Source organism: Platalea leucorodia, assembly GCF_965183815.1.
Source record: "Platalea leucorodia genome assembly, chromosome: Z".
In the NCBI taxonomy this organism is placed as follows: Eukaryota; Metazoa; Chordata; class Aves; order Pelecaniformes; family Threskiornithidae; genus Platalea; species Platalea leucorodia.
In genome coordinates this window covers 86,932,884-86,957,900 of record NC_138858.1, presented here as the reverse complement: position 1 = coordinate 86,957,900, position 25,017 = coordinate 86,932,884, and the positions used below count along the sequence as shown (strand labels likewise).

The following is a 25,017-nucleotide window of genomic DNA, read 5'->3' as shown; positions in this document are numbered from 1 at the left end:
GATTTTCCTTAGCAATTTCTTTAAGCATTTTCTAGTAATTTCCTTAAACATTCAGTCACTAAAAAAAGCACACACACAAAACAAATCCAGTTCACTGTAATTTTATTTTGCTATATTCTGTACAATGTACTGCAGTCTGCCTAGACCTCTGGAAAGTGATCAGTTTTTTTATTCTCTTCCCTGCTAAATGAGCCTTCATATGGATATATTTATTTTCTTTTCTTATGCAGCCATTTTACATTACATTGCTAAGACGTGTTTTTTGTTGAAATTACTTCATCACTATCTGAACTCATTTTAGCAAGAATTATAATGATGTGCTACAGTGTTTGAAGGTTTAACTATTAATTTTTTCCTTGCCTATTAAAAAAAAAAAAAACAAAACAGGAAAAAATGCTACCATAGTGGTAAGTAGTATAAGGTTAGTCTTAATGTTCTATGAACACAAAAATATAAACCAGCTAAAATATTCATAAATATGTACCTAATTCTAGTGTGGTAAGTAGTTTACAAAATGCATGTAGAGTGCTTAGCCATCAGAAAAGATGTATTTTTCATGTTCATTTTTACTAGCTTATTGCTACTGCTGAGTATTTCATTACAGATTCCAGAAAACATTTAGGTATGAGGTATGTCATTCTGAATTGTTACTATAGCAGCAACAACTGTGATCAATAAGCAAACGTAAGTGCTGCTACAATTACATTTTTCCTTATGCAGAAGAGTTACTAGCTAAACCGTACCTTCTTCCAAAACTGCTTTGTTTTTTATCAGATCCCTGGAAAAATGTAAAATAGTATTTTTATGTTAACTTTTTCTGCAAGCTTAATTGCATCTCCTCTGTGTACACTGCAGGTTCCAGTTCTCCACTCGTTGACACACATCAACGCATTTACCCGCAGAATCTAACTGCATAATGGAGATTTATTCAAGCAGTTTTCATCTTAAGCTATGCAAATCACACTATCACTTTTCAGAGAACTGCTCTACTCACAGGTTTGGTCAGAGGGGTTTGTTTCAGGTTTTTTTTAATTTCTGACAGTGACCAGACACCAGATTCCTCTTCACTTGCACACACGTTCAATTAGTAGCCTATGCATCTTAAGAAATTTTAAACAGCAAGGAATGATAAGTACCAGATCCAAAAGCAAGAGATTAGAAGGCAGATCTTGAAAAGATGGAGAGTCAATCACGTATAAAACAGGAATGCTGACAAAGTATTTGAATAAACTGCATCTACATTCAGACCAATACTAGTTTTTAACTTAACCACTACAGCTTATCTAAGGTGGATGAATGTGTATTCACTGTAAACTTAAAATCCGTCTTGATGGAAAGTTGGCTCCAGCACATTCCACTGGAGTTGGTATCCCACTACACTCAATTTTGTAATCCTTGCTCTAGTCTGTCCTTAGAAATGGAAATTCCTGTTAAGTTCTAATGCTTAATATTCTGCATTTTTGCAACCAGCTAAATACTCCACACATGCAATTAGTACTTATGTACTATCCTTCCTACATATACTTAAGTGTTACAGCACTGTAATACATAAAAATCTAGACTTGTTGTGCTGGCTAGTTATATATAAAATGCTTTGGCTTTCTAATACAAAGCCGTAATTGTTCTGGCATCTTTGCTTTCAATAGCTTATATAAGACAGTAATTCTAACACTTGAAATACAGCATAATGTTACAAATGCCGAATGTTTTCATATCCTCAGTCATATTAAATCTAGGTTGTTTTTATTTACTTACTTTGACTAAGCCACTTGTCAATTGCATTCTCATATTTTTTTGGTTCCTTTAACCAGTCTTGATGCCATCTAAGGCTGGCAATAACATTTGAGTAATTCTGACCCAAACTTTGTTTCCAACTGATAAACTGTCTTTTGTTATACTCCTGAACGGAAGAAGAAACCTTTGGATAGTTTACTATCGAGCGGAGTGTTTTGTCCAAGGAATGTACAATTACTGGGAATTTTACGGCAACGTTTGTTAGCTCATCTGGATCGGCAGTAAGGTCTGGAACAAACAAAAAGCCAGTTAAGAGGCAGTTTGCACTTAGATGAATTAATGAGTCAGTTAGGACATAAAAGTTGTAACATACCAAACAGTTGTGGAAGTACTGAATGGCCATCTGAGTACGTGATATATTTCCATTTGCCAGTTCGAAGCATGTACGTGGAAGAATTCACATTGCATCCGTGGAACTCACTCAACACCCACGAGGGCCGAGGCCCTCTGGGTGACACTTCGTTTTCAGCCTTTCCACGTAGCAGTGGTATAAGAGAATACCCACTGAGGTTCCGCGGGACAGGAATTCTTGCTATATCTAAGCAAAAATAGACAAAGTCAAAATGCTACTGCAATAACTGTGATTGAAAAAGCCTGACATAATGCTACAGGTGTCTGAACATAAATTCTATCTCAGTAATAAAACATGCATTCCTAATTATTCTCCTTGTAGAACACAGGAACCCCAAAATACACACATAATAAAAAAAACCTTAAGGAACTTTCCAAGGTTTCCAAGCTGCCCACCATCTTGATCAGAAGCAGTATCAGCTATGTCTAAGTCAATCTTTAACAGATATTTGTTAAAACCAATCGTGATAGCCTCCAGTGATGGGTGGTGCTTTTTTATTTTTTTTAATCATGGTTTTATACCCTTCTCTTCTGCTCTGACCACGTCGGGCAGGAGAAGGAGACTGTCATAGCATGAAAGGACTCTAAAAGCTCCATATCCAACATGGTCTAACCATTCATTTCTTTGATAATAACAGCACTAAGCTCCTATCTAGCATTCTTCATCAGTGAATTACAAAACACGTTACAAAAGGTGGCCATGATGGTTATCACCTATAACTGGTGGGGAAACTGAAGAACAGGGCCACTTGCTTCTCTGGTAGGGAGGGAGACAAAGATGACATCAGAGGTGGTATCAATACAGTGCACACACGGAAAACACTGGATGATTCTATAGCCTACTAGATGGCCCCTAGAAGATGCTGTAACTTGAATACGCTCCTCAGTATCAACTTACATCGCAAGTGTCTCTAGCTCCCAAAGATCAGGTCAATATTAAGATCTCTCAGAGACATTCTGAAAAACATAGTTGAGAATCCCAAGGATGTCACCTAAACTTTGGCGTGTCCTAAAAACAGGGTATGACAGTACTGCTTGTTTTAATCACCCTACTGATCACAATATACAGTCATTCAAAATTCAACACTTTCCATTTCACAGAGCATGGTGGTAGTATTTTATCTTCTGTTCTACGCCGAGTGGTGATATTCAGCGCATACAGATTGCCCATAGGTGACTTCTTCCTTTATCAGCATGTATCTTCCTTTTTCTCCTCTGTTTCTACAGCTTATATTCCTGTCATTAATCTGTAGTTCTTCCTCTAGTAAATAAAAAGGCCAGCATTTGACTAAGCACTAGGAAGACCTGTAACATGCAAACCCAGTAGCTTCCAGTGCGTGGGCTAAAAACTTAAGCAAATACATACTACATTTGAACAAATGAAAAAGGGATATAGGCCTTCCTCTTCTGTCATCCTAAACGAGTAATGCTATTGATTGCAGTAACTGCATTCTCCACATGCAAGGAATGCTCCAGGCTGGCACCTTCAGCAGCTCCTGCTTTTCCAACAGAGATCCAAAGGTACTTCCACCCAGACCAACAAAGCCAGTGCTGTCTGGAGGAAAGCTTATGCTACACCCTGTTAAAAATGGAAGAGCTGTTGCATTTCTGGCTGAGTTATCCATATCGCACAGATTCTGCTGGAATCAAAACATCTGTACCACACTCGCTATAGGATGCATCTAATCTCAAAGTCAGTAAAGGAGGAAGTATTGAGCAAAGCATTTGGATGGCGTCTTAAGAGAGATTATTGCCCTGAGACAATGCAAAGCAAAGGGATTACATTTATCACAAAAAAGACTTGAAATCTGTTTCCTCACTAGTCAGCAGTAGCATGCAGCCTGAAGAGATAATGGATGACAGAGATGATTCTTCATGTTCTCACACTCATCTTGACGTATGTGCCTTTTTTGACATTCAGATTACAGGAAAGGGGAACTGCCAGAACAGAAGGAACGGACTTATAAACACAAAGTTCTGGGAAGAAAGAAAAGGAGGAAAAGAACAAGAAAGAGTGATGTTAAACCACCTGACCAATTATGTTATTTGGGGAAAAGGCACAAAGAAGAAAACCAGAGATTTTTAACTCTTTGCATATCATACCACAACTTGTATAAGAACCATATCTAATACAGATTACTTTATATATATATAAAAGATTTGATATCAGAATTTGGAAGAGAAAGCTACTCAGATCCTGGACATAACTGGTTCAAAAGTTTTGAGAAGAGACGGGCAGATAAATATCTTCTGTTTTTAGAAAATCAACATTAAACAATATAGAAAAGTATTTTTCACAGGCTTTTACTGATAGAAGTACAGTTTTATCTACTGCCTCAGGTTCTCTCAGGCAATTGCAGTGTACACATGACACTTCTTAAAGAGTGAGCTTTGAAGACTGCCTCGAAAAGAACATTTTTCTGATCGGTAGCCTAGAAGATCCCAGATAAAGCCTAGAACGGCGACTTCACCTAATGTTTAGTTCCAATGAGATTCATCTCTTGCATGCTTTATCACAGGGAACTGTTCAAGAATTCACTCTTAAAACTAAGTTCCATCTGCACGTAAGTAATTTGATGTCAGTCCTTTTATATTTGATTCTCTGCCCCATAATGAATATTTCCATAACCAAGAAGGTAAGAATGGATATCCATTACCATTTCTTACTATGCTTGCCCAGATCAATTGTACATTTCCTATACGAAGTCTTTATCACGTTTCTTCTACGTGACCCTTCATAAAGGACATCTCTTTGATAAGCTAATGAAGCTGCCATCCTTTCAGGTTTAATCTGATCTCTGGATGCATTTAAACTGTAATTTCTGTAGTAAACTGTTAGGTATGAAGGCTAGCACGGATTATTCATATCTAAAATGCATCTGATTCTCTTTTATCACCTTTTTTAAAATAACAAATAATCCTATGTATAGTAATACACTGTAATTGTGTTGATGACCGTAACAGTAATAAGAAACATCATCAGCTCCTTTATTTAATTCTTAGATCAATTTTTTGTGTGTTGTATTAAGTCCGTGTGTATGCTCCACAGATAAATTGTTATCTTCTGTTGTGTTACTACATTGCCTCACAAAGTACAGATGTAATTCTGACTATAATACAAATGAATAATCATAATAGTAACTGGGGAAAAAAAAATTCATTTGAAATGACTTAACTCACCAAGCATAGTAGGATATATATCCACAAGAGATACCACATTTGGTACTTGCTGCTGTTCTTTTACACCTGGCCCCATAACTAAAAGAGGAACATGGGAACTTCCTTCATACATGCTCATTTTATAGAACTGCCTGTGTTCCATAGCAAGTTCTCCATGATCCGCAGTGAATATAACAATTGTTTTTTTAAGAAGACCAGTATCTCTCAGAGCTGAAATAATCTCACCTGCAACAAGAAAAAGATACTGAAAAGGATACCTTCAAAATATTCCTTCCAACTTCCGTACCTGCAAGGCAGCCTGCAAACCCCGAGGAACCCTAGATGGATGGTTGTAAACTCCTCTCTCTGCCACAGATGGCAGAGCCCAAAGCGGTCAGCCCAGAACAACATACAGTCGTCAGTATGTTGCAGGGGTCTGGCTCCCAGTGAAGTGTGGAGGGCACTGAACAGCAACTATAAAAAACTTCAAAAGGCAAGGATGCACCACAGGACAAGCTGCATTTTTGCTATCATCACTTTAATTTAATTTCTAGCATAACTAGTAATAGTTATTTCAACAGCAGTAAAATAGGCCAGTAGAAGCCCTGACACTACGTTTAGGGTGAAGGACTCTTGACAGAATCCACCTCACACATGATCAGTGGCAGTATCTCCTTCTTGTGCCTATATCCCCACAGCAGCCCCTCGCACGTACATTTGTGCAATGAAGACAGGGCCAAGATCTATGAAGTCGGTAACGAAGCAATGCGCTTATACATCTTCAACATTAAAAACACTAAGATGATTCTTGTTTAAACAGGCTAGTTAAAAACTTAAAATACATCACCAAATTAAACCCTAGTGCAGATACTTTGCAATACCTTAATTCCCTAAAACTGTCAGGCTCCTGTTGATCTCTTTTCTTTCATAAAATGTGGAAGAGGAATTCTGTATCTTTTAAGTTACTTTATCATGCTAACATTGCTAAAAAGATCAGCTTATTTATTCATGAATTTCATATTAAAATGCAAGGAAATTCTTGTTCTTTCACGGTCACTTTTCAAATTAAGAAATAAAATACTGTAAATGAAGACCAATTTGCATGATAATTTTTATGTATGTAGACCTTACTGCAAACTAGGAAGAATTCTGAATGCCTAATTAGGGTTTGGTGGGTTTTTTTTCCTTCTTCTTAACTTTCAATAATATGCTGCTAAGGGAGACTTCAAAGATAACCTTATGTTTCGTCTATGTGTAACAGCTGTCATCCAGTCTATGCATTTGAAATCAATCTCCAAGGAAACTGCTTATGCCCTAAAATTTATCTTTCTGTCCAGCATCACTTTGCTGGTCTGTCCCCTTCACAATTGTTTCCATTATTTCAGTTAGCACTTAATCAAAGAGTGTTTAGTTCCTCTTGTACAAGGCTCAAGCAACATTTTGCTGCAGTTACTGGGCTTTTACAGGGTCTCTGACTGGTGGTTGTGATTACTTTTCAGAGTGCTCTGAATTCACCTTGCAATAGCCTTAAAAGCTATCCAGTTATTTATCATATAGACTGATTAAGCAACATCCATGTGACTTACACCCAGATCTGAATTGTTTTTTTTTTTTTTTCCCAGAAGACCAGACCTATCAGCATTTTTTTAAAAAAATCAGAACAAGAAAACCCACTGTATAATGAAACATTACCTACCCAGCATGGCATCTGTCTCTGCACACATAGCGTAATAAAATGCTCTAATATTTCTCACTTCTTGCTTTGTAAACTCTCCTGTGCAGTTCTTGGTGTAAGATGAGTAATAGTCTACTGGATGCATCTCTGAAAGAGAAGACCACTTGGGTATTTTAATAGCTTCATAAGTTACCTAAAAATAAGAGGAAATTAACATTACTTTAGCAACTGAATTAAACAAATTTTTCAAAAACAGATTTAATTTAAAACTTTTTAGCATAAATTCACAGTTCTCAATTTGTGGTCCAGGAAACACCAGCTGCTTATAGGTTACATGGTGCTGCTACCTCCTCCATACTTCCCCTCTGCTTCCACAGGTATCAAGTCATTTTAAAAGAGCGCTATAAAAATCAGCTAGAAAATAAGGCCAGGAGCCAGAAATATGTGCTTTACCAGCTGATATCTTTTTTTTAAGAGAGATACCGCAGAACAATCTTCTAGAGCTGTACTCTAGAGTAAGTACAGAAGTATTGGCATAGCGTCTGTGGCGGTGCGCTCCCCCTGCTCCCCACCCCGCACCGACCTTTTCCCGTAACTCTGATCAAGTGATAACCACCAGTGGTGCCCATGGTGGGTGCACCTGGTTTTGATGGCTGCACCCAGCTCAAGGTGGATTTGAGGGAGACTGATAACAACACAACAGCCAAGGGCTAATTTATGGTAATGCATGCCCCTGACGACAGTGCTGGTCTGTGCCAATTCAAGCCAGATTTGGAAGAAACTGGCATCTGCAGTCGGTATGCAAATATGACTATAAGTCAATCATCTTACCCCCATAAATAGTGAGCAGCCCAAGAGCCCTTTGAGCTCTCCTGCATGGCAGTGGGCTGCATGCTGGGATCTTCCCTTGAGTAGGGACGCCTCTCAAGGTTACTCCTCGAAGTTGAGAGAATCCTTATTGCATCAGATACTTGGGAAGCGAACTGGGAACAAGTGCACTGAAACTTTGTAGTCTTAGCTAAGTAATATAAAGTATCGATTGTGCACATATACTCCTTTAGACATAAACCCTTGACCAAGTCTGGGACTAGGACTGGATCCAGCCACACCTAGACTCCTCTCTGAGAAGGAGTTTAGAAAGCAAGGGGATCCTTTCTGAACCTCATGACTCAATGGGAGGGTCTCCCTGACAGTCTGGTCTGATCCTGTCCCCTATGCAGTAAATAATCAAGGGTACCTTGCCATTGAATCTTGTTAAACCACTATTGCATTTACTATCAAACTTCATTATCAAAAACATATTGCTGCTTCTCTTTTATGAGTGAAGTGCACTCTCACTCTATCAACAACAGTGTCTCATTAACTATAGGATAACCAAAACCCATATGTATCAAGAAGATTGGGTGTTATGTGAGCCTACGGAACAACACATAAAAATTTACTTAGTCTGGTAAAGTCTCCAGGACAGTGGATGTCAAGTCTTGACATATTGATAAAAAGAATTCATTACATTAGTCCATTTTTCTAATACTTTTCTATTCGTTTCTACAGATGTCAATTCATTTAGTTATATAAGAAGCATAAGATCAGTTTGAAACTAAAAAGTAGAAGCCAACTAATTACAAATAATGCTAGATTTGTATGTTCAAACTGGCGTGCTCACAGATATTGTGTGCTGCAGTACCAGCTTTAGGGCCTCAAAGTTTGACATACACATTTAGCCTAGGCAGTCACACTTGTAAGCATTCCCTTAAGTAAGTGCTGCATTTAACAGTTAATTACTTCTATACCATAGACTTAAAGCACAAATTACCACAAAGCAGAGAAGATGTAATCTCAGTATGGAAAACTTAAATTTAAAACCACACCTGTTGCTCTCATTTACCTCTGAAAATCTTCTCTAATAAACAGAGCTGAGGCCTAGATTATGCCACAGCAACTCCAGTGCCTGTGCAGCATGTTTCCAGGGCTGCAGCCACAGCTCCGCTACCGGGCTGGCCCCAACCATGGGCATCACTGGTTCCCGATAAAATAACTGAGACACTTACTGTCCAAGGGGCTCCATGCAGCACAAAAGCAATCAGACCAAAGTTGTCCCTAGAAGCATTACATCCCTGTTTGTGTAGCAATTAAAGTACCAATCCCTGCTGAACCCAATTTGCTTTTGCCCTGAGGTGTGGCATGGATAACTAAGAGCTGTCTGGGGAACTACTAGCATGGTGTCTGTCTCTTGAGCACATGGTATATCTTTGGCCACCAGTGCTGTTAGGGCCATGTGTTCCAATACCCACGGACCACCACCTCCCACAACAGTCAATATTCTCTGTTATCTGGCAGATGTATTAAGTCATCTAAACAGTTGGTAAGACAGCAAGAGTTAAAGTGCCCATAGGGAAAAAACCTGGCTTTGTAATAGTCAAACAGACATATCAAAACCTAAGTTTCCTTAGGCCCTACAGAATATAGGCTGCAAGAAGAAGTTATGGAAGATAAAATAATGGCAGACAACTGTTTCAGTCATCTTCCTATTGCTGAAGGTCCCTGGCTACATAACATCACATTCTGACTCCTCAACTGGTATTTATTAGTTGCTTAAGACATAATGGGAGCAAAAAGCATCCCTCTCCATCCACAATTCATCAGGAGACTGAAGACTTTTCTACAGGACTACAACCTAGTTTTACGGATTCACAAAGTCATAATCCCCTTGTCTGTCTGTCATAATTCATAGCTAGGAAAGCAGCCACATGGCCTGAAAAAGTGCCAGCTTGTGCAAAATACAGGGGACCATCTGCTTAGCAACACATGCTTTAATGAACATACTATGTTGATACTCTGTTCTGTATTAGCTCCCCAGTAAACATATAATTTAATTCAAGTTCTTCATCTATGCACTCAAACTTCTTCATGAGATTGATCTCTTGTCATTTTCACAGACTGCTTCTTCCATGGCCAAAACACAGATACATTCCAGAAGAATCAGCCAATGGTCAATAAACGGTAATGTGTCGTTGACAAAACTGAGTATGTATACTTAGTGGTGGAAAGGACCTCGGCAAACTATGGAGTTTAAGTACTCTAACTGGATTAAGGAAAACAAAAATTTGTCAGAGATGTCTGTGACTTGAAAAAAGGTACCCCCACTTCCCAAGACATCTCTAACCTAGCAATTAGCACCTCGAAAGTTCTCCTTAATATCCAAGCTGGATCTTTGCTTTTTGCAAATGAAGGTTTTTCTCCCACGCTCTTCCTCTCCCCACGAACTTCCCACCATTCCTAGAAGAACCCACAACCCTCGCTATTACAAAGAAAGTCACATCTCTCAACCTTCATTTGTATATCCTTCTTTCTAAGTCTTAGTATTTTTGTCGTGCCTAGATAAAGAGATTTTGCAGTTCCCCAGTAGAAAAGGCCAAGTGAGTTCTATAAATTGCGTTTGTTTTTTTTTTTTTTTTTAAGTAAGCAAAAAGACTTTTCAAATCTAATTCTCAGTTCTTCAGCTGCAGAGGTTCTTAATGCCTTTATGCAGTGAAAGCTGTTGTAACACATTTAAATTTTTATGACAGATAATGGCACCTGGAGACCACACAAGACAGAAAAAATATTTACTTCTTCTCTGCAATGGAGTGCAATCTGTTAGCTTTCCACAGACAGACATAATGGGACTTTTCTGCACTCTAAAGAAAAGCTACAGTAGCATGGAAATCAGTTAACAGAAAAGAGATTTCTGCTGTGTCTTACTACTTCATGTTCTAGGTTCATATTGTAGGAAAAGTCAATCTCTCACTATAAAACTCAGACAGAATGATTACATATAGCATTGTTTATAACAAGCACAATACAGAATGTTATAAACAATAAACTTCAGACCATTACTGAAAAAAAATTACAGCTAAGTATAGCAACAATTTCATTCTCCATTTAATGTGTTTCTAGCCACTGAATTCCAAATTTCTTTATTGATTCAGAGACTACAGATAACAAACCCTTTCCTACAACACAGAGAAATTCTTCACTTCTATTTGCTTAGCCTTAAATCAGAAGTCTAACATCTCATCCAAGTACTTTCTTACTGTGTACTGAAATATCAAAACTGGGTCTGAATGGGAAAATCACATGATGAATAAAATACTGTTCAAAATAAGTACAGTTATAAATAAAATTATATTTAAATTTCATCTTCACATACCTTTTCAAGCCAATAGGGAGATGTTAAAAATGTAGAGGATCCAAAATTTTCTCCCGCATAGGGTGATGGATATGGGTGTGGTAAATTTAGTCCCAAGTAAAGAACAAACGGTTGAGTAAGGTTAATGGCTTCTTCCTTTATCCAATCTACTGCTTTATCAGTATTCCGCCAATCAGCTTCCATCACTCTCACATGCTTCTTATCACCAGTAAGATTTACCATGGGTCTCCCTTCTTGCCGGAGCAGGAAGTCAACATCCCTCGTCCAGGCTTCCACACGGTTACTGAAAATATATACACAAGATACATACTCGGTGGAAAAGGTTTTCTTCACTTTTCCTCCAAATCAAAAGAGTTAAGAGTTCCTGAAGAACTTCCCCTATACTTGTAGCTGCAATCTATTTGTAATTTCTACATAAAGGATAATTGTTATTCAATGGTGCAAGCTATGGTGGATCTATTTTATACTTAAAGCTTTAGCCATTTTTTTCTGCTTCTGAATCTTCTTTCTTATTTATTATAACTTCATGTCAGAATGGTTCTTCTCATATCTACAAAAAAATATTTAGAAATAGCATCTCCATCTTGTTGACCCTGCTCCCCATTCTGGCATGGATTCACATACTATTTATCTGGTAAAGAGGGCCTTAGATTTTTGTTATTTGAAAAAGTCCTGTGGGAAATAACTTTCCTGGAGAGGCTGCCTTTAGAAGCAACATTCGGGTTTTGGATTGAACTATTACGACATTTTTAAACACTATCACGACTAAAATCTGGAAGAGTGATTTATCTTGTACAATTGTTTTTGATAAGTTGATAAATGCTATCAAGAAAAGGCAATAACAGAGGAGAAGGGTGTAGAGAAAGCAAGAAGGGAGGATAAAAGACAACACTTTAATGATAAAATATTTTTGGATCAGATTTTCTAATATCATGACAGTTGCTGCTTCTCTAAAACACTGAGAAATCTGAGTTGCAGATGCCTTTGTTTCTTTGCCAGAGTGAATGACACCACAACTGCCATAAACAAGGGCTGGACGGAAACAGCCCATTTAAGACCTTGACTAATCTTCATGTTGTTCACGGCAATTTCAATATAACAAAAGAAATTATAAAAGAAAATATGAAAGTGCTCAAGGTTTGATCACGTACTTTCATCAAAACACAGCATTATTATTGTTTAAAGAGCATCAAACCAGTTTTGTCCCCATAGGAATTTTACCAGTGCACTTTTAACCTCCAGAAAAACTATGCAGAATTATCTGTAACAGTTTTTTAAATTGTTTTAACTCCTTGTTTAGGCTTACACTTTGAAGGTAAATAGGCTTACACAAATTACTTAGAACAAATTATTGTAGCTAGATGGCCTATACAGAAAGCATGTTTCATAAACGTTAAAATGAAATTATGGTAATGGGGTGGGTGGGTGTGTCAAATTGCATCTAATGTCATAATACTGACTTATACAGAAAAAATTATTATGTAGGCCATAGGCCAGTCTGACTACCCAATCAGATTGAAGTTAGGATCAAGCAGAAAAAAAAAAACAACAAAACAAAACCAAAACCCCCAAAACTAAAAAAAAATAACACAAAAATCTCACTTCAGACCCTTTCCACATTCTGGAGCCACAAAGGAGATGTTTTAACACATCCAAGAGGAAAACTTATCCTCAGGCAGGAGAGAAAAAGATATACCAAAATAAGAATCTGAAAAAAGCCAGGTGGAGAGTTGAAAAAGGGGGCAATACTAGACTCAAATCTTGAATTTAAAAGGAAAGAGCAAGGACTTGGCAGATAATTACTTAAAAGCTTCCAAAATTAATTCCAATTTTCAACACTTTCAATCGGAATGAAGGGAGAACATATCTCCTTTGCTAGCAGATAGTACTCCAGTGATTGTAACAAACATACAATGGGAAAAAAGCCAATAAATAAAGGATGGGAATACAACAATGCAACATTGAAGATAAAGCTTAATGAACTACCATCATTATTAACCCCAGTGAAAGGAATTACATGACAGTCAGTAACTACATCTGTTCTAAATTTTAAGTGAACATGGCCACCAACATTCCAAAGGACACATGGCATCTTTTTGACAGGAAGCAGAGGCTTCACACATTCAGCACTCCAGAAGCTGAAGATTCAGCTCTTTCTCTCCGTTAGTATATATTTCTTTGTATGCACTTCCTAGAAGCCCTCTTCCTCAAATCTCATTAATTCACAGCTATGAATAATTATCTTATGACTAAGTCACATTCAAATGGATACTTAGTATATTTCACTATGTATTTGTATTTTTAAGATACGTAAAATTCCATAGTTACAGAAATGATTTGTGTTAGCAATGTACTATTTGCAATAGGTTAGGACAAAGCAGAATCAATTTATGTCACGCAAACGTTGCAGCAGCAAAGTTAGCAATTCTTTTTTTATTAGGTAAATATGGGATCAGGAAGCAGCAGTGGTTTTGTTGTTTAAAGAAACAATATACCTGCTTAAGAACAATTTCTAAAGAGATAATACTGCCCACTAAATCTTGCGCTAGCTGAACTGTTCTATATCCCTTCACTAGTCTCCTTTTTAACAAGAAATTAAAACAGCAGGACATTTTAATTATCTCCACAATGAACAGGAACCTTTGTTATAACTCTTCTACACTATTTATAGATTATTTAATTGGCTGCTTAGGGTTTTTAAATGTCTATACAGATGCCATGCTAGGAACAAGATGTACATCTCTGACTGAGAAATTGTATCTGTAGCTTCCACTTTTTGAATTAAAAACTGTATAAATTGCCTTTTTCAAACTCCTCTTGTGTAAGGCATAGAAAGGCTGACTAACCATGTGTTTATTTTAATTTATTCTCAATCATTACCCACACTTATACAAATAATAGTAAGGGCTTGATCCTGTTAAGTACAGATCTCAAACTCTCACTGAAGGGAAAGTTAGAAAAAAATGTATCAAAAATTTGCACCAGGTGAAAATGTAGGATGAAGGCCTAGGACAAAAGATAATTAAAAACTGCAACACCATAGACTTCACAGTATTTTTCTGTTATCTTTGAAAGGACCAAGAGCTATGCAAACATGATGCGATTGTATGGTTACATTGTAATTTCTGTTTGTGAGACTTGAACCCTGTCACTAAAGTAGATGAATCTATACATGGCAGAATGAGAAAAATCAGAGTACATGATTGTAGCTCCACTGATACTGGTGCTGCTACAGTTTTGCAAAATCCTGAATTGTCTTGGTTTACTTCTCATCTGTGGAGACTTGTAACAAAAATATTTAGAATGGTATCAATAGGACCATTCAAATGCGAGCGTACCAGACAAACTAAGTATGAGAGCAAGGTGAAAGCAATGGCGTGCTCCAATAGCCAAGAACATGAATGACATCAGCAAAGCAGGTGAGTACTGAAGAAGTTGGTGTTAAGATCACTGTACAGATGACTTGTCAGCAGCATCCTGATAGCAGGATGGCAATCAGGTCATCGTGCACTCTGTGAGCCATTCCTCTTCCTGTTATTGCAGCAGAAAAACAGAATACAATAAGATAGCCACAATAACGAAACAAAAAGGCTATTTGCCTAATGTTCCTGAAGACTGAAGTAAGCAAGATTTCAAGGCAAAGTATCACACCATAGCAACTTTTCACTTCTAAAGAGTGTAAAATACCTATGGAAAATGCCATTTCATCATTGCCAATCAACAGAAAAGTAGGAAAGACCTCATGAGATGACATCCCTTGCCCTACCACATGCTAGCAATCCTGTTCAGGCTACCTGAACATGAATCTTAGTATTTGTGAGTATGTTTGTGGGTATGAGATTGTGAGTTGGCAGAGCTTACCAACCTAGGAAGTTAAGCAGTGTAAAAATTATGTTCCTCTCCTATATAGTCTCACATTAAGGTTTTCTTTGCATTAATTCCTACACAATGAAATTTATTTGAGAACTAAGGACTATCTGTTTGTTCAGCTTTGCACTCCCCATGTGAAGGCCTTTGTACTGAAGCCAGAATTCATCTGCGGTCTTCAGCTCAGGCAAATGAAAGCAAGACTTGTGGAATCCAGACATTTATAGGCAACCAACCTTTTTCTCAGTGCCACCTCTTTGTTCCAGTTATCATATGAACAGCCAGAAACTTCTGGAATTACTTAGAGCTGCTCTTCTTTGAACCTGGAGTGACTTTAGATCAGAAATAAACAGATTTCAATGTTATAAAACATTTCTTCTATCTCAGTGAAGGGCAGGGTGAGTGTATACTATATACTGTTTAGACAACACAGAATTTTCTCTGCACAAAAGTGATTCAGAAGAAAAGTGTAAGGGTCTGTATAATACTGGAGATAATTTTCATTTTTCAGAGTAATTTTAATTTACTGAAAATCTATTCCAGATATGCTTAAGAATGATGCACCCACAGAATCATTTCTGTCTTGCTTCACTACATCGAACAAAATCTGACCCTTTGCTTTCTCAAAGAATGGTCTGTTACTGGCATTTTACAGTGTGCTGTTAAGACTATGCTTTTTTGAAAAGCACGAATGCCTGAGGCAGTAACAACAAACCATCTCTACACTACAACAATATAAACATCTGTAAGCATTTATCTTAATGGTCAGTTGTTTCTTGACGGAGAGGAAATTTTCCCAACATTCATATAAGCAAGCACAAAGAAACAGAATAATACTAGAGCAGATGACTTTTTAGTACCTTGTACAAGTAATTTTTTCTTACTGGAAAAAAACCAAAACAGTTTTAAGAATAATGCAGAATAATTTAGTCTTCAGAAAAAAAAAAATTCAAAGAAAGAGGTTGAACACCCATCTGTTCAGTTAGATGCTAAGTTACTAAGGAGAGCTGCAGACAGAGAGAAGAGAGAAGCATCAACAGTACACAAATATGTACACTGCCTGGTGAAGTAAGTAAACATGAAGTTTTTGCTATAAGCCTGTATTTGAATAATCTTTTAATTCCAGTGTAGAACTGGCATATGGAAAAAGGGAAAAAACCTTTAATTTCTTTTTTGACAGTCTTTAACTGGAGAGGATATTATTACTTTGGCCAGATTCTGAAGTGGATGCTATTTACAAAGTATTTCACAGATAAAAAGCAGTGTGTACATGCAACATACTATTAACTACTAATGTGACCTTTCAACTTCCAATTGCTCACTTTAGTGAAGGAAGTGAGGAAATTTTAAGTAACTCTAACTTGTTTAATATCAAAGAAGAAGCTACTTTTTATAATTATTTCAACAACAGACATCATTATTAATCGGGTGGATAGTGCATCTTCACAAAAACTACACAGAAGGAAGACACCATATTTTGTCCCAACTATCCAGACACATTATGCTTATTATTTTTTGAACATAACGAGTTAGCCTCTAAATGTTTAAGTATTTTTCACTAATTGCCGTAATTCTAGTCAGATTTTTTTTTAAAGAAAGCTTTACAGCATAGGAAGTACAGCACACGTCTGTGAAAACATATGGCCTTCAAAAAAAAAAAAAATCACCTCATGGTTTGTGATGGTAGATATAGTATTCAAGTATTATCAAATACGTTTCTTTGTTCTGCTTTTCCTACACTGCTAGTATAACCAAGCCAGGAAGTCTCAAGGCAGCGCAAAAACGGCTTATGAATTTCACTTAGGGAGCAATACCAATGATCAAAAATAACCTTCATTCATGCTGGGCAAAATCAGAGTCTTGATATTCACCTTCCAGCTATAGATAAAAGCCAAAGTGCATCTGCATGGGATATGCTTGCTTCTGCATAAAGTTGCAGGACAGACCCCTGCTATGTTCCTAACACAATTTCTTTTAAATTAAAGCTACTACCATTTCAATTAGAGACAGAAACCATTTGCCAGACCATTACATGATTTATTCACTGCTGTCCATTTCAAAGCAGGAGAATCTACCTGATTACCTTACTGAATGATGTCCAGAAGTATAGTCCAATTTCCCATACTTCTGTGTGCGGTAGCCGTGCTTCTCCATGAGATCCATCCACGTTACATAATCTGGATCTAGACCTTTGAAGTTATTCCAAGATTCTGTTAAATGAGTGAAAAGACCACTCCACATAGCTGGGGTGGGGAGGGAAGAGACAAAGAGAGACGGTTTTTGACAAGTAAGTGGTACTTCCTATCTAAATGTAAGTTGAATATACTTGAGAAGGGATCAATCTTCTCATTATTTTAGAGGTAAAAAGTCCACATTGTGATCCAAGAGAGAAGGGAATACAAAGTATTGCCCTTCCAAATCTTATTTTCATCATCAATACGAATAAGAGCTTTTACTAAAAGAATCCTCAGAAAAAGGTCCCATTTTTCCAGGTGCTATGCAATCACTAAATCAAGGTTTTCTGTAGATCAGGAAATATTCTTATTGATTGCAGAAAGAAAATGCCATGGTAGTACAGATCCTGATGAAACAGTCATGTATTTACATGTGTTCCAGAGTATTATCTCCCCATACTTCAGTTAGACTCTAATGTGAATTTAAAGTTAAGTATGTTTGTGGAGGGAATTAAGAGTGTATTATTTTTATAAATACTATATGCCCTCAGTTTTATCCTTTTTAGGTAATCTACTTCACTACCAGCTGTACAAACAAAGCGAGACTATTAAAGAAGACGCCAAGAAGAAATGAAGTCAAAGGAAGAGTTGCAAAGGAACTATAAGGACAGTTTTTATTAGCAAATTCCTGTGTGTCTTTGCAGCTTGTCGAGAATTGTTCACTCTTCCCAATGCTAATTTAGAGTCAAAGGGAGCCCTAAAACGAAACTAAGCTGTTCTATAAGCAATAGAAATATCCTGTAAGCACAAACAGTGTGTCAACCCCAATCCCATACCATGGCAATACTCCTACTTTCCCCACCCCAAAGTCCTCCTTCCCACCATCTCTTCTAGTATCATCCCTGACACCTCCACAATAGATGTACCCTCAGTTCCTTCCACGTCTCCAAGCTACTGGCTAAACAAGAGATGTCCTGCTGGTTCAGAGCTAGGCTTGTGATGACTGACCAGTGGTCATAATGTTGCTGTTGTACCACGAAAATGCTAAACAGAATTCAACAGAATTGTTGAATTCATCATGCAGACTCTTCCTCACTGGGAGCACTAGCTGCTATTTTCACAAAACTTCTTAAAATTAAATAACCTAACACAAGGGTATTGTTCTCAGCAACAAAGACTGGCTGAAAGACTCAAAAAACAGGAAAAAGAAAACAAGACTGATGGCACATTCATGTAATCTCACTCACTTAAAATGTGACCTTGAGAAACAGAAAAGGGGACTAGGTTATCAATAAATGGAATACTAAACACTAACATTAAATTTGACGGCCTGCGCCTGCTGCAGTCAGGACAGCTTGCTTCTTCCAATGTATGCTTGAGAGAAAGGGGGATCTCCCTTTCAGCTATAGATGAAATTTCATTTACATCACCTCTGGAAGGTCTTTGCAACAACTGAAAGGGCTAGAAATGTTTTAGGATGCAACTTTTGATTCAAGACTACTGCTTCCTTCTAACTTCCCAGCAAATTCTGCAAGTGTGAAAATGAACGCAGGACAATGGTTGCAGCAAGTAAAGAAAACTACTGAAGTATTCAATTAAAGCTACTGAAGGATACATTATGTATTTAATGGAGCGTTTGGAATAAATGTCATCAGAAGGCAGTGCTAACAGCCACCAGGTTATTCAGCTGTCATTATTTAATACTTTTTTCCTGAGAACAGGAAAGAAATTTATTAACTTTGTATTGGGAATGGAGAGCAGTTCTGAATGCAGCTTCGGCACTGCAGCAGACAAACTGACAATTTCTCTGCAAATCCTGAAGATTTTTAAAAAATACTGAAGCTTCAGTGGAGTTTGCAAAAAGATTTGGGAGCTCAGACATAGCTGGAAAAAGGGGAATAAAAAAAAGAAAGGAAGAAGCATGAGAAACAGATCAAACTTGAGAATACTGTATAAATTCAGACACAAACTAAAAAAAGTGGGTCTTATTGAAAAACAAAACAAATCCTCCAAAATTCAATCCTTTGAAATTTCCCATCAATACCACATATTTAAATTGACATGTACAAGCATTTATCTGATGTTTTGCTTGGTCCTACCTGCACGGGAAGGACAACAAATTGGAGAATTGGTATAGGCATTGAGAAAGACAGTTCCATATCTTTTCATAAAATTTATGAAAGGCAAATCCACAGTCTGATTTCCTGGGTAAAATGTCAAGCGTCCATCCTGCAATCAAACAGAAAAAAAAACCAGTATGTAAATGGCATTAACCCAAATGACTGGCTGCATTAATTCACAGATTTGTTACCTCGAACTTGTATTACTCAAATGTTGCCAATTCCACTCAGGTATGGAAAATAAAGTGTTGAGAAGCTTTAATTAGATCATTATAAAATGGATTACTTATGAAAAAGTGTAAAGATGACTGGACTTCTTCATAGTAAAATTACTTCCTTTCTATCACTATACATATTCTAAGCTCCAGTTCTTGCAGGAGTAGGGACCTACCATAACACATTCAACAGGGATAGGTATGGTGAAAGATGAAAAGGAGTCAGTCTGAATCCTGATGCAGATGTGTGCACTGGTACATATTTCTGTGAAACCAAAACTGATCCCTCATCCTTCTCCTCTTTTTAAAAGTTTATCCACACCACATCTCTGTGAACTTATTTTAAACTATGGACTGGAAAAGCGATCAGCAAGCTGAAGGAAGGCTATTCTCCCACTGAAATGCCATCTGCAATGGTTCCCTTTTGATACTTTATTGATTCTTCATTTACTTATTTCTTTAGCTACAGTTTTTAACCAGTAATTTTAAAAAGACCCAAGATTTTGAATTGGTACTTTTACTGTACAAAACTATGACAACGTGAAACCAGGTTTCATGTAGACTTCCCTGTTTCAGGTCACTGTCTTTTCCTGCCACTTGCATGTCTTTCCTTGGTTTAGTAAGATGTCTCAACTCAGCCCAGCCTTACTCGTTGGCTCTTTGGTGAAGAGACTGTTGACAGCGAATCTGCACAGTTTTAATAGATCCCCCGATCAGAGACATTACTCAGATGTAGACATCTGAGTAACCTCCTCTAGATTTGTGACAGAAGCGCAAACACCTTAAAGCATGGGTAGCTTAGAAGTTGTGTTTTGCAGAGCATTTAGTTTGCAAGAGCAGGTAAGTAGGCAGACAAGAAGGCGAGGAGAGTCTGTCAAACTCCAGTTACAAATTCACCAGCTACTGGCTCATTCGTTCCAAAGACAATGTACAAATTACCACATCAGCCTCTGCCTAATAAATGCCAGCATGCAAATTCTTACCTCTAATCCATATATGGGCAATGGGCCACCCTACCGAGTTACTTTAAATTATTTTTATTAAGTGAGAGTAGTTCCTATATGAGAAACCACAGCAAAACAGCTGGTGCGTGATTGCTTGTAACCATGCAGTAACTTCTATGTATCCACACGCAGCCTATCAGCATCAGCAGCCTACAAAAAATGCTTTCCAGATCATACATTGAGCAAGCCTCATTTGGCACAATGGGTTCTTGGTGTCTGCTGAAGCTAACAGTCATCATTACATGACAGTAAGTACAAAATTCCACTGTGACTTTTACTGTAATTTTTTTGTTAGGTGAGAAATCGTGAAAACAATTATTTAGTGAGATATTACCTCTTCAATAGAAAGTATTCAACTGAACAACCACTTTGCTCCTACTGAATCATAACCAAAAATCAGCAGATAAGACCAACAGTGAATCACAGGAGTTACTTTCTCTTAATACTGAATAGCTAGTTTTATTCAACTAATAAAAACTCCATGACTGCTTCAGATGGAGACCTCCAATCATCCACTTCAAAATGTAAAGAACATGTACAGTTCCAGGGATGCAGGACCAAGGCCTTACCTTCTGTGAAATTTCACCTTTAAATAATGGTACATTTGAAACAGCTACAAACACTTCTTAGGCATCTGAGTCACAATGAAAACTCCAAAGGCTAACAGAAAAATGCTATTAGCTTACAACAAAACAGGTAGATGGATGCATGGGTTCTGAGAACTACCAGCCTCTCCAGTTTTCAATTAAGAAAATGCATTTTTTTAAAAGACTGTATTTGTTTTGAAAATAACTGTTTAAAACAAATATTGTATTTAACATAATATTCTCCTATATGAAACACCAGGCAAGCTTACATGGAAAGAACAATAGTTTCTTTCTGTCTTCAGCATTTAAGAATACAGATCAGACAATGTAAGACTTGCTATCAATTTCCTACTATGCTGTTTCTGCACATTACCAGATGTGTTTCTGATTTTTCACTTTAGTTTTACTAGTTTAATTTGTAAGAGGACAAAAAAAAACCAACACCAAAGATAAGCGAGAGCAAACCTGAAGAATTTACGGGCTGTTACTACTGCTTCCATTACCCACAATTCCCCAGTGGCAGGCACTAATCGTCCAAGTGAAAATTTACAAAGAATACTGCACATAATCAGATTTTGCAATGTTTCAGAAAGAACCCAGAAAACAAGAGTTAAGCACAGCATAATTGTGCTCCACAGTAGGAAATAACTCTTATAAATTACTGAAGTATTTTAAGATTAGAATTATTCTGTCATTGTTTAAAATATTTTAACCTTACAGCATGAGCACTTCATTACTTCACTAGCCACCCAGCCATTGCTAATATACTAAGTCCACAGTCAGAAACTAATGTCATTTTCTTCACTCTTTAGAGTTCAACACAGAGACTGCATGCAGAAGAAAACAATTCCCTCCATTTGTTTTCTAGCAGAAAATGCTACTCAATAACATGGCGTTGTAGAGAGAATCACTTCATTTGGCACCAGGAGAGCTAACTGTGGCATCCCAGCACCACGTTTCAGTGGACGACTACACAGTAAACTGGGACACTGGAGATCAGAATATGATAAAAGATTGGTCACCTAATTTTGTACACTACTACAAATGGCAACTAGAACAAGCATTCAGTAGGACAAACTGCAAATAAAGCTGTAATCTGCAATATGAACTTGAAAGGAACTTTGGGCTGAAAGTGCTCTTTAGAAAGTACATGACTGATGCGTCATTCTGTCAAAATATTCACAAGTTTCTCCAACAACGATATTGTTTGTTTGAACAGCTGGAGACAAGAGTTCATTCTTTCGACACTGGACAGACAGGTGACATGTCTACTCAGTGAAAGAAGTAAGCTTCTTTAACAGGCTGAGAAGGTGAAAGCTTTACAGCTATTTCTGGAAATCTGCTCTCCAAGAACTGTGTAGGACTTGCAGGTTTTGAAGTACCTGAGGCAATACAATTGTTCTGAGTAACACAAGCAAGCACATTTCATCCACGAACTTGAGCTGCATTGCAAGCAAAGCCTGTCAGCACTCAGTTAACCTCAAGTAGTAGTTTAGGATCTGAATTACCTACAAGCACATTCCATCAGCAAGTCCTGTGAGAAACACAGCACTTGATGTGACCCAACAGCATGAAGTCGCTGCTCTGGAGGCCAAACACAGTCCAGCATCACTGAGAAGAAAATTTTTGTCACGCTTGACAAAACAGGTGTGAGTCTTTGGTAGAGAGCATCACTCACAACAAAGGCAGGCCCACTTTCAAATGAAAGCCCATACCTTTTGGCAGCCTGCAGGACTTAAGCTTTTTCCCCAGGAAAACTGTTAGTTTCAACAGTACCCAACTCTTCCTGTTCTCTACTAGCGATGTAATCAAAACGGTTAATCTATTTCTGCCTTCAAATCCATCTCATAAAAAACTTATGCCACACAATGATTCTTTTAACATATTCTTCTTCATATGCACTACGCAAATACAACACTTTTCAGTAACAGCACCTTGTTCTTAATTGTTTTTGTAAAAAACATCACAAACATCTGGGGGTTTGTCTTTCATTTTTGTAAGGGTTACCTCACAAATCCCCGTAAGATAGTTATGAGAATCTTCTTGTTTACAGGACGACATACAGAAGCCTTACTAAGATTTGTGTACAGCTTCTGCTAGCATCTGGAGACAAACTGCCCATTGATGAGTGAAACTATTACAAATTTGGTATCTTATCGGTAAATAATAGTTTTAGTAAAAGCTGAAAATTTGCAGAAAAATTCTTATCTACAAAAACCATCCATTACTTTGGAATGTTAAGAGAGATGATATTCTCAAAATAAAATAAAAATAAACACAGAATAGAGTCAGAGGAAGGAAAGTAAATAAGGAGCTATTGCTTTATCTTTGAAATCATAGCAAATATGTGTTTTAAGAAAGGATTTGAAGAAGAATAGTACATGTTTACCAAATAGTTAGGAAGAATTTTTCCCAAGAATGACAGGCAGCAGGCAAAAAGTCAAGTGCTCTTACCTGTGCAGTCAGGCATGGCATTCAGAGATGGCTGGAAGCCAAGTGTGAATTTCTCAACAGTGAATGAGAAGTGATGAGATGTGAAAGTCCTTGGAAGTAATATCATGGAGCTTATGTTTGATTTAACAGAAAGGAGAGCTCAGATGAAGCAGAGAAATTAAGGCTTTCCCTTTTCTCACAGTAAAACCTTAATAGAAGCATTTCCAGTTATGCTGAGTGGGCAGATAGAAGCATGGTGAGAAAAGGACACCAAATGTGCTATCTTTAACTGTAAGCAAGGAAATATGCTTACTATTTGTGAATGGGAAAAAAAAAAAAATCTTTTCTACCTGTCTGGGGGTTAAAACAAATGTATCAATAAATCACTGTAATAAAGCCACTAGAAATTTATAAAAACATACCTACTGGTTCCTTTATCCTTTTAGCTGTAGATACTCATCTGACAAGTTTATTGTAATATTTGTTATACCCAATAAAAGTCTGAGCAAGTCAATATACGATGCTCAACAGCTTAACTCAGTCATTTCATCTGTAATTACAGAAATTCTCCATTTCATCTGTTCTGGAGACCTAACGTTCTTAGGATTTACAACGGCAAGAATAACAGGGTCTAGTGACCTTCCTTTCCTTTTTGCTTTTCAAGCCAAAAGCAAAGCATTCATTTTATGCACCAGGTCTGTTCTCTTAATTGCTGCCCAGCACCACAGTCCTGCTGGCATGCCCCCATCCACCGTTAAGTTGTGGGGACAAGCCGTACGTGCCACAGCTGACCGCGGCAACCACCTATGCAGAAGTTTCCGATCATTGTCATGCACCTGATGAAAACCTGTAGCACGCTCCTGGGAAGAAAGACGGGTTTGGTTTAGGTAACAAGAGCTACCCCGTGTCGGGAGGCCTGCCCTCATCGTCCCGAGCAAGCCCTCCACCCCGTGAAGGTGGTGGAGAATAAAACCAGCCATATTTTCGCAGGCCTGCGGTTGTAGCCCGGGCAAAGCCACGGAAAACCCTCGCTGCCGCATCCTCGGAGGCCGCAGTCAGGCGAAACGCCGCCGCCGAGGCAGCCCCCGCCGCTCTCCCGCCCTCCCTCCCCTCAGCCCTGCGGCGGCCCGGCCCCGCTGCCAGCCCGCCCCGCGCACTCACCCAGGAGTCGCAGGCCACCAGCACCACGCTGGGCCGGGGCTGGCCCCCGGGGGCGGCGAGCCGCGGCCTCGCCCCGGCCCAGGGCGCGGCGGCCGTGAGGAGCAGCGCCAGCCCGGCCCAAGCCAGCGGCCCGCCGCCCCGCATCGCCCCGCCGCCCCGCATCGCCCCGCCGCCGTGGCCGCCCCCACTCCCCGAGAGGGGGGAGGCGGCAGCCCCCAAGCCGATCCTGCCGCCGGCAAAGCCGCCCGGCCGCAGCAGAGGACTCGCCGCCGCCGCACCTGGGGAGCC

At 38.3% G+C, this 25,017-nt stretch overlaps 1 protein-coding gene across 5 annotated transcripts; it reads right to left on the bottom strand.

Annotated features, from left to right (window-relative positions):
- Positions 1-116: 116 nt before the first annotated feature.
- On the bottom strand, positions 117-24,993 carry ARSK (arylsulfatase family member K). Of its 5 annotated transcripts, none has more exons than XM_082337275.1 (9): positions 24,730-24,782; positions 23,590-23,699; positions 19,309-19,438; positions 17,119-17,278; positions 11,169-11,451; positions 7,001-7,172; positions 5,326-5,550; positions 2,108-2,332; positions 117-2,022 (listed from the first exon to the last, which is right to left on the bottom strand). In XM_082337275.1, the coding sequence occupies exons 2-9, from the start codon at positions 23,608-23,610 to the stop codon at positions 1,748-1,750; spliced, it is 1,491 nt and encodes a 496-aa protein (XP_082193401.1). In that variant the 5' UTR covers positions 23,611-23,699; positions 24,730-24,782; the 3' UTR covers positions 117-1,747. The 5 variants fall into 5 exon arrangements, with proteins under 5 accessions (XP_082193401.1, XP_082193402.1, XP_082193399.1 ...); XM_082337276.1 differs by lacking the exon at positions 24,730-24,782 and adding an exon at positions 22,644-22,746 and having other exon boundaries at positions 23,590-24,676; XM_082337273.1 differs by lacking the exon at positions 23,590-23,699 and having other exon boundaries at positions 24,730-24,993.
- Positions 24,994-25,017: the final 24 nt, after the last annotated feature.